The following is a 14,754-nucleotide window of genomic DNA, read 5'->3' as shown; positions in this document are numbered from 1 at the left end:
CACCCAGTAGGCTAAATCTAGTCCTGGTCTGGCCCTCACAGTTTTTAGGAAAGAATTTGAATGAGTTATCAGGATGTAAAAATGGGTGATTTCTGCATTTCTGATTTCTCTTGAAAAGTCAGGTGACCTAGCCTTCCTGGGCTCACATTATCAGATGGCATGGTGCTTCGGGGCTGAAGAGGAGCTGCTTTCTTTAGGTGGGAAAAGAAATTTTCAGTGGCCTCACCCTCACCTTCACCTGTTAACTGTTCACATTTCAAAGCATCTGAGTTTGAGATTCCTGCTGGAAGGGACACGCTGTTGTCATCCATTCATGCATCCTGGGGTATTTATGTTCTTCACACAACATTCTGCCCTTACCTGCCATTGGGTCTGCACCTGGAGACAACACAAAAATCAACGGTACACAACAACTGGAATCATTGTAGGACTCCTGGAGATCAAAGGTAGGGGCTTCAATGTATACACTGCCCATGTGCTCAGCGATGAACTCCCGAATGGCTGGAACCATTTTGTCAGGCCGCAAACATCGCAGGATTACCATCCTCTCCAATCCCTGAAGGAACTTCCAAGATCCAGGGAATGTCTCCTCATGGGGCCAGGTGGAGTCATAGATAAGCTTCCACTCATCAGCATTTTGTTCTAAATGTTCCATCAGGCCTTTCAGTTTGGGCAATGCCGAGGCACGAACCACTTCCGCCCACGCCTTCTCGGACAGCCATTCAGGAACTGGGTTGGGGAAGGGGTTGTCCAGGGCGACACCTCCAGTTAGAAGGAAATACCAAACCTCCTCATTAATTTGCTTTTTCTCTTTCAAGATGCCGATGGTGAGGAGGAGAGAGAAAAGTAGCTTGTCCTTCTCAAACAGAGAGCGGCAGACATTGTTGTAGATGCTGAGGGTAAAATGTTCGATGATGTACTCAATGCGACGGTCCAGTTCTTCACTTTTATTGCTATGAGCCAGGGAATGCACATAGAGGTTTATGAACCATGTCAGGGAGTACTGGTACATTGGCTCGATGTAGGCCAGGTCAGAGATACAGAAGAAGATGGTGGCAGAATGGACAGCCACTGGCTTGTAGCCCATCCGAGTCTGATCGATCTGTGTTTCTGTCACTGAAGCAATTTTCTGTTTCTCAGATATCTCCTCAGACAGCATTTTGGAGGAGGACAAAACTTTGATGGCAGTCTCATCCTCGAGGATGTTGCCCTCAGACAGGGAGAGGACTTCCAAGATCTTATCTTCAATTTCTTTTAGCTGTTTCTTGTTCTTGGCGCTTTCTACAATCAACTCGTTCTTCTTCTCTTCCAGTTCTGGCTTCTCCTTGGCGGCCACAATGCCAAGGAGCTGATCCTGGAGACCTAAGGGTGTGATCATGAAGTTGAGCAGGCAGACTTTCACAGCAACTTCAGGGAGGTAATGTGGGTTCCTCAGATGGGTTGTGATGTATAACTTAAAATCCCTGGAGTATTCAATGATGTTTTCACCCAGCCTCATGTACTCAACCCCTTGCTGCTTAAATGTGGACTTGAGCAAGATGGGTTCAATAAATGCATCCAGCTCCTCTCCAACATTTTCTAGCAGGACGGGGGTGCCAAACTGCAGGGCGTTTTCCAACGTCCTCACATAGCTGGCATCTGAGAATTTGATGACGGAGAGCTTATTTGCTTTCTCCATATTCTTGATCCACTTATTGGCCTGCCCCTGAGGGTCAATCATTAAGGCCCAGCGTCTGGAATTGGACACAATGATGCCATTGTCAATGGAGAAGGAGTCAATGGGCAGCCCAGCAATCTGCCAGGCCCGGATTTTTACAGGATCTCCTAATGTGTTGCTGAGACTGAAGTCACTAGAGCCAGGGATGACCTTGTCCTTACACTGGGCCAACCACTGCTTCTGACACCTTGCCCGATAATCCACTGTAAAGGCCCCCAGGTAAGCCACAGTCCCTGAGGACAATAGCACATCCCCTGTTAGATTGGTATAACGGATCCCCAGCTGCCGGGTGGCTTCTGTCCATCTGTCCTTCTCTCCCCCAAGACCACTGATCAGCTTTTCTGCTCTGATCAGTTTCTGGGAGCAGATCTCAATGTTTTCCTCCAAGGTCCTTTTCTTGGTGTTCATCTCCTCAAAGTCAAGATTCAGGGCCTGGAGGCGGTCTTCCACCAGCTTCAGTTCTGCTTGCTTCTGGTTCAGTTTCTGCATCTGTGCGTCCAGCTTCCCCTCGGCCTCTCTCAGCCGCTCCCGTTTGGGAGCCACCACTTTGGCCACACGATCATACACCTCCATGGCCCTCACCCACTTGCACAGACCTTCGCAGGCAGATGACACATTTTTAATGACAGCTGGCTGGAAATCTGGGTGATCGATGAACCTTTCCCGGATCCGCTTCATGATCGTTGGAGGGATGTTGTCTTTGTCATATGTCTTAAGACTCTCCAAGAATTTCAGATCTCCAAGAATCTTTCTTGAAACTCCCCAGTAATCCTCTATCATTTTACCTATTTGGAACAAGAAATGGATATTGGACTATTATTAAGACATTCTGGCTGAGACTTCAAGATTTGCAATGGCTACTCATATTTGGGGAAAAAAATCCAAGGTCCTACCAAACATTTTTAGTGCAGGAAAATACTCTGTTTAATAATCATAATGATGGATATATTTCATTATATATTTGTCCAAATCCATAAAATGTACAATACCAAGTGTGAACTCTAATATAAACTATGGACTCAGGGTGTTAATGATGTGTCAAAATAGGTTCATCAATTTTAACAAATGTACCACTCTGTTACAACAACAGGGGATGCTATGCATGTGTGTGGGTTAGGGGTATATGAGAAATCTCTGTACCCTTCTCTCAATTTTGCTGTGACCTTAAAATTGCTCTAAAAATATAAAATCTAAATTAAAAAAAAAAAAAAGAAAAATCTAAGTTTCTTACCATGGTCCAGGAGGCCCACTGAACTCATCTACCTCATCTTTGAGGCCTTGCTCCTTGGACTTTAGTCAGGCAGAACCTTCTTCAACTCCTCAAAGATCTTAAGTGCTTCCCTATCATAAGCCCTTGACCTAGACTGTAAATAGCATCTGCTGGCTCTCAACCAGACTTCAGTTCAATTGTCACCTCCACTGAGGGGCACCTGGGTGGCTCAATGGGTTAAATGTCAGACTTCAGCTAAGGCCATATCTCACGTTTCATGAGTTCGAGACTCGAATCAGGCTCTGTGCTGACAGCTCAGAGCATAGAGCCTACTTCGGATTCTGTGTCTCCCTCTCTCTCTGTCCCTCCCCTGTTTGCACTCTGTCTCTCTCTCCCTCAAAAATAAACATTAAAAACAATTTTTTTTAAAGTTACTTCCACTGAGAGCTTTCCCCAGATTTCTATCACTACACTGGGCTACTCTATCCCTCCCCCAGCATTTTCTTTCATCTCAGCTGCTGGAATGTCGATTCCCTTTACATCATTTATGCAACCTGTAATTTTAATGTTTTATTTATTTTTGAGAGACAGAGAGTGACAGAGTGGGGGAGGGGCAGAAAGAGGGAGACAGAGGATCTGAAACGGGCTCCATGCTGTGGGGCTCCCAATGTGGGGCTCAGACTCACAAACCATAAGACCATGACCTAAGCTGAAGTCAGATGCTTAACTGACTGAACCACCCAGGTGCCTCTGAATACTCCTTTTGAAGTCTGGGAGGTGGGCTAGATGGTACCCAATCAGTCCCTGTGAGTGAGTCTCAAGAGAAAGAGCAAGGGTGGGGAAGCAGCATGTAACTATAGAAAAGGCCATCTTTGCCCTGTCCAGAAACAAAGCAGGGCCCTTATTCTCCTCAGCACCCATCCTGCCAATGACTGAGCGAGTCTTGATCCCACCTGGGGCTGCATCCCTTTTGTTGACATGCTGGAAATGAGTTAGAAGCCCTTTTGGCTCACAGCATTGTAAACACTTGCCAACCTCAGGTTAATCAAAAAAAAGTTATACTTGAGAAATCATATTAAGTACAATAGGTCAGATGTGTCCTGTTTCTAATGCAAGCACAGTAACCAAACAAATATTTCTCATGAAGGTTTTTGTCTGCATTCAGGAAAATGATCTGGTTCATTTAAATTCAAGGTACCCAAAATGAATTAAATGGTCTTATGCTCCGTCTTAATGTTCTGGCTAAAGTTGTGTGGGATAAATGAATAATACACACAATTCACTTCAATTTAAAAAAAAAAAAGAAAGGAGAATGGTGAGACCTGTGCTGATCAAGTGATCCAAGAAGAGAATGAACTTTCATGACTTTGGCCATACTTTGCGTATCTTGGCAGTTCTCCACGCTGGCTGCACCTTAGATCACCTGGAAGCTGAATATATATATATATATATATATATATATATATATATATATATACACACACACACACACACACACACACACACACACACACACACACACAGCTCAGTCTGTACCCAAGACCAGTGGAGTAAGAATCTCTAGGAATGCAGGCACGGGCTTCAGCATTCTTTACACTCCCTAGGTGGTTCTAGGGTGCAGACAGGGTGGAGAAGTGCTGGACTAGCTCATTCTTACTCAGTCAACTTATTACACCTCAGCTGTTTCCCTAAGGGATTCTCCTGTGAAGTCTACTTCCTGCCTGTCCATTCCTGATCACCTCTATCTTCTTCATGTGGTTTTTGGCCTGCCACCAATCAGGGAAGAAGAAATGTTAGTCAGTGGGAAGCAGAAGCCAGAGGCTCCTGAATGAGGGATCAGGGATTTAGAACCTTTCAGAAGGAATGGAGGAAGATCAGGGCTGTTCCCAGGACAGGAGGATTCAAAAGGCAGGGAAATTACTGAGATGGGTTCTTAAAGTCCTTGTTTAGCTCTAAGACACTGTTATTAATAATGCAAAGTTCTACGTGTAATTTGGATTTTAAGGAGGACGAATACTCACCTACTAATGCTTCTAGGTTTAATTATATGAGGAGCTTTCTTTCCTCCTTTACACCCAAGTCTCTGATTCCTTGTCTTCCTCCCTTTGCCCCTTTCTCTCTGCCTTTAACTGTTTCTAGCTCTTCTTCTGTTCCCTCTGCCTTCCTCCCTCCTCACATCTCGCCCAGTTCATTATCTCTTTGTGCACATATGCATGCCTGAGCATGTGCGTGTGAGTCCAGGTGCCTATCTCTTTCCATCTCCCTGTATCTCGGTCTCATTCTCTGCGTTTCCTTCTCTGGTTTTCTCTCAGTTTCTCTCTTTCTCTAGCTCTTTCTGTTTCTCACCCTCACAACCACACACTACTCTGTGTCAGCCTTTTGGATCTGCAGCCTTCATTTTTGTAATGATTTTCAGTCAGGGGCCTTGACTAAGCTCAGCTTTGCCTAAAGACGCCTGCCTTTTCCCTACTGATTGAGAGAAGTGAGGAAGGAGAGAGCTGTGTGGATGAGTATGCACCTCCTGGCACCTTTCTGATCTCTTCTGGGACTCCAGACCCTGCTTGCAGGCCTGGGGCAGTGGGTGGGGGCGTGGTACCCCTCCTGCCAGGGAAAACAGCCTGTGAAGGCTGCTGGGAGGGGTGGGAGCTGAAGGGGGTTACCGCTGCCACTGGAGTCCGGCTTCCTCTCTGGTTTTAGCCCTTTCATGACGCAGATGCTCTCCATGACCAGCTTGACAGGGCCAGGCGGGTTCTGCATGGACTTCACCAGTGAGATGTCTGCTGGGTTCAGGGTGTCCAGGGCAGCAAGTGCAGCCTCCAGTGCCGGCATGGCCTCTGCCAGGTCCCCCTCACATTCATTCTGTGGGAAGCACAGGGACAGAGAGGGATGAGTGCCTGGCACACTAGGCGCTCACCTCTTGGAGGAAACTGGAAGAGGCTCTTCCTGCCCCTCCATGTCCTTCCAGGACGGTGCCCCGTCCTGGAGTTCTGCACAGGAGGGTGGCTCTAACTACTGAGTGGCAGCAGGCAGGCATCCATGGCTTTTCAGGGCTGTGGTTTTGATGCCTTGGACATTTGAGAATTCACCTGATTTGTGGTCTAAAAAAAAAAATCAAGCTTTGGATTCTAAACAAGTTCCCAAGAGATATATGCAGTGGGTAACTTCACACCCACTGATCAAGGATGGGTTGAGAAATGGAGTAAAGGATGAGGCCCAGGGGTTGAGTGACAGCTGGGAAGGGGATTAGGGCAAGCTTGGGGGAAAAATAAGGCAGGAGGGGTGGGGGAGGGTCAGGGATGGGGTGAGGTCCGGAATGTACTGTAGCTCAGAGATGAGGCAGGGGTTGAGTCAGGGATAAGGTGAAGCTTGGGGATAGGGTGGAGTTTAAGGCAATAGTTTAAGGATGAGGAATGGGAACAGAGATTAATCCAATGAAATATTATTCAGTCATAAAAAGGAATGAAGTATTGATTCATGTGACAACATGGAAAACATGCTAAGTGAAAGAAACCAGACACAAAATGCCACCTGCTATATGGCTCCATTTACATGAAATGTGCAGAAAAGGAAAATCCATAGAGGCAGAAAATGAGTTAGTGGTTGTCAAGGGCTGGGGGAGAGAGAGGAATGACGAGTGACTGCTAACAGGTTTAGGTTTCTTGTGGGGTGACAAAAATGTTCTAGAATTAATGGTGATAAGTGTATACCTCTGTGACTGTACTAAACACCTCTGAATTGCATAACTTAAAAAGGTGGAGGGCACCTGGGTGGCTTAGTCAGTTAAGCATCCAACTCTTGGTTTCAGCTCAGGTCATAATCTCATGGTTCATGAGTTCAGGCCCCACATCAGGCTCTGTGATGACAGTGCAGAGCCTGCTTGGAATTTTCTCTCTCCCTCTCTCTCTGCCCTTCCCCACCCTCTCTGTCTCTATCTTTCAAAATAAATTTTTAAAAGGTGGCTATTAATGGTATGTGAATTAAATCTCAATTAAAAACATTTTTTTAATGTTTATTCATTTTTGAGCCATCAGCACAGAGCCTGATACAGGGCTCCAACCCACAAACCATGACATGATGTGAGCTAAAGTCCGACGCTTAACTGAATGAGCCACCCAGGCGCCCCTCAATTTTTTTTTAAAAAAAGCTTAGCATTGTAAGATTTTAGAACTGGAAGGGACCTTATAGGCTATTTAGTAATCCAATTACCAAATAAACAAAAATAAAAACAAGGTCTCAGTAGGCAAAATGAGTTAGCCCCGGTCATGAAGCTCCAACTTTGGGACCCTGGTTCACACTCTGTGAATACTCTGTTGGTTGCCCTGCCCTACAAATGGTCACACAGCCACAGCTGAAATGAAGCTTCACAAGAGAACAACAATTCTTAGGCAAAGCAGCATGTGTTGAAGTCCATATCCCACAGGTGTATTGTAGGCAAACAAAATACAGGTGGCATCACCTTCTTGCATGCACTTGTATGTATCTTCATGTGTGTATATCATGGATTCTTTATTTTAGGTTTTCTGATTTTTAAATAAACTTGCATCAATGTTTTGTTTGGCTTTATTATACTAAAACAACACCAATGCCCTCCATGAACCACGTCAGATGTTCCCAATATCAAAATGAAATGCTCCGCTTCAGATGGCAAAAATGGCCCAGTCCCAGGGGTAACTCAGTTTGCTCCCTCTTCAGTCCTAGGATAAGTGCCAGAGTGCAATGCAAGAGGAAAAGAACTGAAACCAAAGCCTGCTGTTTCTCATGGTCAGCTTCAGATAAAGTTGGTGGCAGAGGAGAACAAACGTGTTGGCTCAGCCACAGCTTTGGATTCTTGGTGGAATTTCAATAATCCCAGGTTCCCACAGGTGCCACCAATAGTTCATGTTCCTTTCTTATCATGTGCCAGACAACCAGTGGCCCACACATGCTTCTTGTCCTCCAGTGGCCCAGGAGCTCTGCTCCCTTTCCTAAGGAGCAAGGCCTGGGTACCAGCAAGCTTGTTTGTCAAGTGATGCAAAAAGGCTTTAATTATAAGACTGTGTGTACAGTGATTCTCAACGCTGGTTCTGCCTCAGAGTCACCGAAGAACATTTAAGGCCATCCTCATGGTCAGGCCCCACGCCCCGAGATTCTGATTCATTCAATCTGGGCGAGGCCTCGGCACCGCCTTTTTAAAACTCCAGAGGTGATTCTGACACACAGCTCTGTTGAGAGACTCCAGCTTACACTCTCGAAACTGAAAACATGGCAGGAAGGAACAGACTTTGGTGCCCAATGGGGGAATGGCTACTTGATGAGAGAAGAACTTACTTAAAATGGTCACTGAAATGATTATATGACATTTTGAAAAAACAGGTGTGATAGGATGTTAAGGAAATAAATAAGCATGATGCAAATTGCAATTATGGTGTGACTGCAATAATATAAAACTATCCATGTGTATAGACAGGGGCTAGAAGGAAACTTGGGAAATCAAAAAGATGTTAAAGCTGAGTTCTTAAATAATCTTTCATACGTGTTATTACTGTTACATCATTTGTTTCTATGATAAAAAACATTGATTAAAAATGACCCCAGTTGCTTAGCAATTCAAGGAGCAGCAGGGCCCTTTGAAAGGTATAAAGCACGGTGCACTCTCAAGAAACACAATCAACTCTACAGCAATTCTGGAATCAGTTATTATCCTCATTAGGGGGAAAAGAAATGATTCATTCACTTAAAAGAAATGACTGCTGTAAGTGAACTATTGTACTTGGGAAGCAAGTATTTGGGCCTCTTTCTCTGCCAGTCTCCTCACTGTCCCTGGATAGATTCCACTTGCATGGCTGAGCCTCTCTGCTGCAGGGGCTACCACACTGGGGGCTTTCCCAGGTTACCTCCTTTCTAGGGGTGGGAGGAGATAGGAGGAAATTATAATCCTTGTATAGAGAGGGACTGTAGCTCTGAGAAGTTCAAGGAGGGGTTCTGGTCCTCAGGAAAACTCAGAGCAAGCACAGCATCTTCCTCCTTCCTGGGTACACCTCCTGACTCACCTCCAGGGTGTCATTTCCGACACTCAGGGATGACATGGCAAAACATCAGACCTTACCCTTGACACTGAAACCCAAAGTAGCAGTTTACTGCCCAGGAATGGGTGTGGTGGGTTGTCTCCATGTCACCTCCCTCCCTCCTGCTCCAGCAAGTCCCTGTTTTCCCCTGACGCTGTGGAGTAGAATCCAGTGATGGTACCCATATTTGGAAAGAGACTGTCCTTTATTAAATAGGTAAATCCACTTGGTACAAGGTAAATAACAGTTTTGGAGAATATGCACCACTAAACTCTGTGTGCTGGACATGTGCTACAAAATTTACCTGTTTTTCTCTTACTATCCTCACTTAATAGGCAAGAAAACTGAGGTTAGAAAAGGGACAGAAAAAATACTGAGCCTGATGTGCCCAATTATAATATTAAACCACGGAGGAACTGCAAATTCCTGTGCCTACAGGGGCCAGGCCCATGATGTGACTGTGGGAAGTGGGCTGGGTGGGGCTTTGGGGAACTGGAAGACACATGGGGCATCATCTATTCAATACTGCTGATGGGTGTAACCCAGAAATGCAGTCCAATGTTGCCAGAATGCTTGATTTTTTTTTCCCCAAGAAAAACTGAACATTCACAATTTTTACTTGAAATCTCCTAATTTTTAAAAGTTGAAGATTGTTTCAGACTTAAAAAAAATACTGTGTGTGTCACAGGGTAAATATACACTCCCAGATTCAGTCACTTGGTAGCCACATGACCTTGGACAAATCATTTAAGTTCCAGTACCATAATTTCCTTATATGTAAGCTGGGAATGCTATCATTTGTCTTGCAGGGCTGCTGCAATGATAAAAGGCAATGGTATATCAAGTATGAGAGAATACAGTCTCCATGAGGGAAGGGATTTTGTCTGTCTTGTTCACATTTCACCCCCCACTGCCTGGAAAGGCACTAGCACACAGCAAGTGTTCAGTAAGTATTTGTTAAATGAAGGACTGCAAGAAACCACCGTGGTGCTTAAGAGTAGTAGCTATTACTATCATCTTGTCACAGAATGGCAAAACACCTGCTGGATTATGGTTCCTGGTGGTCACCATCTTCTATGGTTCCAGTGGCCTCTTGTCTATGCCACTGGGACATGAATGAGCACACCTCTCTCACCCAGGGCCTTCACTGTGTGACTCTGAGATCAGGGATTGGATCTAAAGGAACCTATGAGAGGCCAGGTCTCAGGACTCACTGGAGAAGAGCCAGTCTATAACACCTGTCCTTTGCAAGAAGGTGCCCCATGATGTATTTAACCTAGAATCCAGACATAAGCTACTTCCTATTCAAGCTCTTTTATGAAGAATGGTCAAAAGGATTTTCTAATTCTGAATAGGGACAATTATCTTGAGCTAAGTGCCAACAGCGCTAAACCCACTAACTAGCTGTGCAACTCTGAGAAATCACTTCACCACTGAACTTCAATGTCATTAACTCTCAGATACTGATACCCGTCATTCCCAAGTCCAAGGCAGTTGTGACACTCAAATGGAATTGTGCAATTGAAAGGGCCGAGAAATATATAGCATCACATGAATGTTAATCATATTTTCTTCTAATATCAGAATGTAGGTGAAGCCCTGCCCAGGGCTATTCTTTGATACAAGAATCACCTTCAAGTGGCATCTTCTAGGTTCAACATTCTGTTATTTGACAATGATTTATTCCACCCCTGTAACATACCAGGCACATCTGAGCAAAAGATGATGGAGGTGGAGGAGACAGGCAGAGGGATAGCCAGTGCAAGGGCCCTGGGGTGGGAGTGTGCCTTTGCACTTATCCGAGGAATAGTTAGGATGCCAGAGTGGCCAGAGCAGAGTGAATGAAGGGAAGGTAATGAGATGAGGTTAGATCATGTTGGGTCTTGTAGGTCTTGACTCTGAGTGAGATGGAGAATATTTGGAAAACAGTAATGCTTCCTGGAGAGAGCCAGGTGTCACAAAGACTTGCTTCACCACTTACTAGCTGTGTGATGTATGTTAAGCTGTCTTCTTCAGACCCCACTTTTCCCTGCAGGATGGGCCCGACCACATACACTGTGCAGGACTTTGTTAGGCTTTTGTGAGATCATGGATGAACCCAGAAAATGCTGGTTCCCTCCCTTTCCTCTTTGGCTCTTTATACCTTGATTCCTTGAGCAATGGCAGCAGCAGCGTTGGCTTCTTTTTCATCCGCCTGCACCAGAAGTTTCTTGGCATCAGCCTCTTTTGTCTCCTCTTCAATTTTCACCATCATCTTGGCGGTCTCCTCGGAGGTATGGATGAGCTGAGGCTGGAGAGCAGTCAGTTCTACTTGCATAACTGCCACCTAGCAAGAAGGGGGGGGGGGCAGCATCAGCTCTATCATCACTGAGAATGGCATGGTTGGCAAGAGTTGAAACCATTCTCCAACCTATGATATATGCAGAAAATACTAATGATTTTAACATGGTCCTGGGTATGTATTTGTTGGCTGGAGTCTCTCTCTTTGATCTTTCAATACTTAGTTACTGAATTCATACTATGTACTGTAAATTATCAAGTACAGGTGCTAGGCACTAGACGTAAAATGGTAAACTTAAAATTTTTTTTAAAAAGTTACAGTTTCCTCCTGTGCTCTTGAACCTACATTTCAGTGTTGGGGGGCAGGGAGAGATAAAACAGAAGCAAGTTAGAAAAAAAAACTCCTACTTTTTTTTTTTTAGTCTGTGAAGGAAGCATACATGAGATACCTAGGGTAGAAGAAATTTTCAAGGTCATTTTTTCCAAGAGTCAATGCCTTCTAGAGCATTCCTGTCAAGTAGTTTTCTGACCTCCGTTTGAGTTCCTCTAATGGTGGAGGGCTCACTCCCTCTCAGGACATTTGTGCCATTTTTCACCTACTGGCCCGGATTCTACCTTCTAAGGCAGCTCAGATGCATATCTGAGGAAGGTTTCATAATCCTGCTACCACAAGCATGTGGGAGAAGCACAGCATGCTGGCCTGATTAGGAGCACAGGTTCTGGAATCATGCAGAACAGGGTTTCAGTTTTGGCCTGACTGTTCACACTGGCTACTCACGAGCCTGCACGTGGGATTTTGGCAAGTCTCCTGGTCTCTCTGCATCGTGGTTTCTTTGTGTGTAACATGGAAATGGTAACAGTACTTTCCTCATACACAGCACCGTCATACGGAAGGGCTCAAGGAATGTTAACTGGCACCATAATTCTCTTTTCTGGTCTAGACTGCCTTGCTGCTCCTCTAACAACATGGTTTGCTCACCCTTGCCTGGACAGAATCCAATTTTCAAAACCTCTCTAAGAGCCAGGGACCCCCAGAAACAGAACGAGGGAGGCCACCTCTGCTGTTCTCCCCCATCCTTGTGTCGTAGTGCTAGTGGGTTTGCTGTACTCAGCGGCAGGTCAACCTACTGCGAACCTCAATTAGCTCAGTTCTTTATTGGTGCTGAAAATCCATCCATTTATACAGCTCTCATTTTAGATGGTTTTTCAAGTGGCTCCAAGCACAAATTAATTACTAATTCATATGCCAGGTATTTTGCTATGGGCTGCACTTGTGTTAGCCCATTTAACCTTTGTTAATAGCCCTATGATGTGAAAACTATTATCCCCCCTCAGATCAAACTGAGGCTCCAAGGGGTGAAATAATGCATTCAGGGTTCATCCATGATGAACAAGATATCAAGATCTTAAAGAAAGACAGAATCTCCGAGGGCTGGGTTTAGGCTGAGGCAAGCAAGGTAAAGCTCTACAAGAAGAGGTGCAGATGCTGTCCTTATGTAGTGACCTCCTGAATTCTGCACCTGAACAAGTGCCTCACTGTACCCACCTAAGCCTGGACCTCTTTGTCTCTCTTCTACTTTGGCAGTGCTCACCTGTGAAGATGCAAATTCTAGTTTCTGCAGACCTGTCAGGTAACGGTTCCTCATCATCTCAACCTCGTGTCTCTTGGTATTCAGGAGCGTCTTGAAGGTTAGGATCAGTTCGAGGTAGGAAGTGGGGGTGACGTAGTTGTGTCTGCGAAGTGTGTTATAGTAATCAAGTGACAGGTCCTTCACGCTTTCCTGGAAGTATTTGCACATGGAGATGACCCTACCAAGGACACGAGGATGGTTAGGCAGGCCCAACGTCCTCTAGAGAGACCTACCACAGCTTTGGCTACAGACGTGAGGATGTGAGAAGGTACACACTGACTATGGCCTGCTAGAGTCCCAAATTCTCAGAGACAGCCCAACAGAGCTGCAAGAAGGTTTGGAGAGACATATATTCCTACTAGAATGATTTTCGAGCAAGTAATTTCTATTTCTGGTCACTTTGGGGAATCACCAGAGCTTTGAGTAAGAGTTCTTAATCTTAGGTAGTCTGGTGAAGCCTCTGGATTTTGCAGAATGATAGTCTCAAAAGCATAAAAAAATACATAAAATTACAAAAGGAACCAATTATGTTGAAATCATTTTCAAAATATTGATTTTTTTTTTTTTTTACCGTTTTTCAGTTTTGAGAGAGAGAGACAGAGGTGGGGTAGGGGCAGAAAGAGAGGGAGACACAGAATCTGAAGCAGGCTCCAGATTCAGCACAGAATCTCTGAGCTGTCAGCACAGAGCCTGATGCAGGGCTCAAACTCACAAACCATGAGATCATGACCTGAGCCCAAGTCAGACATTTAACCAATTGAGCCACCCAGACGCCCCCATTTTCAAAATATTTTAAAAACCAAATTTGCAATATATCAGCGGTCAGCAAACTTTTTCTGGAAAGGGCCAAATAGTAAAAATCAACGGGTCACATGGTTGAGTAGTGGTAACTACTCAACTCTGCTGCTGTTGTGTGGGGAAAAAAATGGCATGGCTGAGTTCCAACAAAACTTTATTTATAAAAACAGGCTGTGGACTGGACTTGGTCAGTGGATCATGGCTTGCTGACTCTGCATTAAATAATAAGATGAGGCAACAGGTCTGAAAACTACCACAACTTTGAAGGAAATGATACACTAATGCATCTGTAAAGACTGAATGTGTTATTTAAAACACACACACACAACTGGGACTCCGATTGGTAACAAGTCCTGCTAATCCTACTGGGGTTTACTGCCTACATTCATCATTTAAGGAAATGCAAAATACCAGTTGGATGTCAATGAAAATGAACATATAATTTTTCTCCATTCACATTAACTGACCCTCTGAATTCTATCCCTGAGCCCATGGACCCAAGTTAAGGGTCTTGTGGCCTAGAGAATAAAGTTCAAAGTTCTTAAGGAGGAATTTATAGGCATCAATACTCTGACCCCTACCTACTTTTTCATTTTCCATTCATTCATTTACTAAATAGCCATTGAATTACTATGTACCAGGAACCTGCTAGGCACTAAGGATATAGAGTCAGACAAGACAGATAATGTGACTACTGCCTTCTTATGGGGCACCCAGGTGGACAACATTCTCCTCTCTTCCCTTACTCTAGCCAAAATTAAGGGCGTTTTGGGGTTGTTTTTTGTATATCTGTGCTTTATACATAAAAGAGTAAGTTTTTTTTCACTCTCAAAACAACCGGTTTTCATCCCCTTGGTAGCAATGTCATCCCTACCGAGAATGCATGCTCTAAAATGATTGAAATAGCTATATTGTTAGAGCAAGGTTCTCATAGCTATGACAACAGTGCATCTCCAGGACAATTCTGAACAATGAAATTTCATTCTTTTTCAGCAAAGGTGTTTTATTAAATATCTAAATAAATGTGATTTTCTCTTTTTAAATCTTTTTTTTTATTTTTAATTTTTAATTTTT

At 44.4% G+C, this 14,754-nt stretch overlaps 1 protein-coding gene across 3 annotated transcripts in view; it reads right to left on the bottom strand.

Annotated features, from left to right (window-relative positions):
* DNAH3 (dynein axonemal heavy chain 3) overlaps positions 1-14,754 on the bottom strand; it is a 170,553-nt gene that overhangs the window by 23,475 nt on the left and 132,324 nt on the right. For all 3 annotated transcript variants that reach the window (XR_009256448.1, XM_058710216.1, XM_058710217.1), the window contains 4 exons: positions 12,844-13,060; positions 11,115-11,297; positions 5,588-5,786; positions 361-2,502 (listed from right to left, as the gene is read on the bottom strand). Coding sequence is in view for 2 of the 3 variants with exons in the window: in XM_058710216.1 (XP_058566199.1) it covers positions 361-2,502; positions 5,588-5,786; positions 11,115-11,297; positions 12,844-13,060 (2,741 nt within the window). In the remaining variant the exon portion in view is untranslated. The remainder of the gene's footprint in view (positions 1-360; positions 2,503-5,587; positions 5,787-11,114; positions 11,298-12,843; positions 13,061-14,754) is intronic.

This window comes from Neofelis nebulosa, chromosome 18, assembly GCF_028018385.1.
Source record: "Neofelis nebulosa isolate mNeoNeb1 chromosome 18, mNeoNeb1.pri, whole genome shotgun sequence".
NCBI classification, from domain to species: domain Eukaryota; kingdom Metazoa; phylum Chordata; class Mammalia; order Carnivora; family Felidae; genus Neofelis; species Neofelis nebulosa.
The sequence above is the reverse complement of the archived record's forward strand: the minus strand, read 5'-3'. Positions and strand labels throughout refer to the sequence as shown.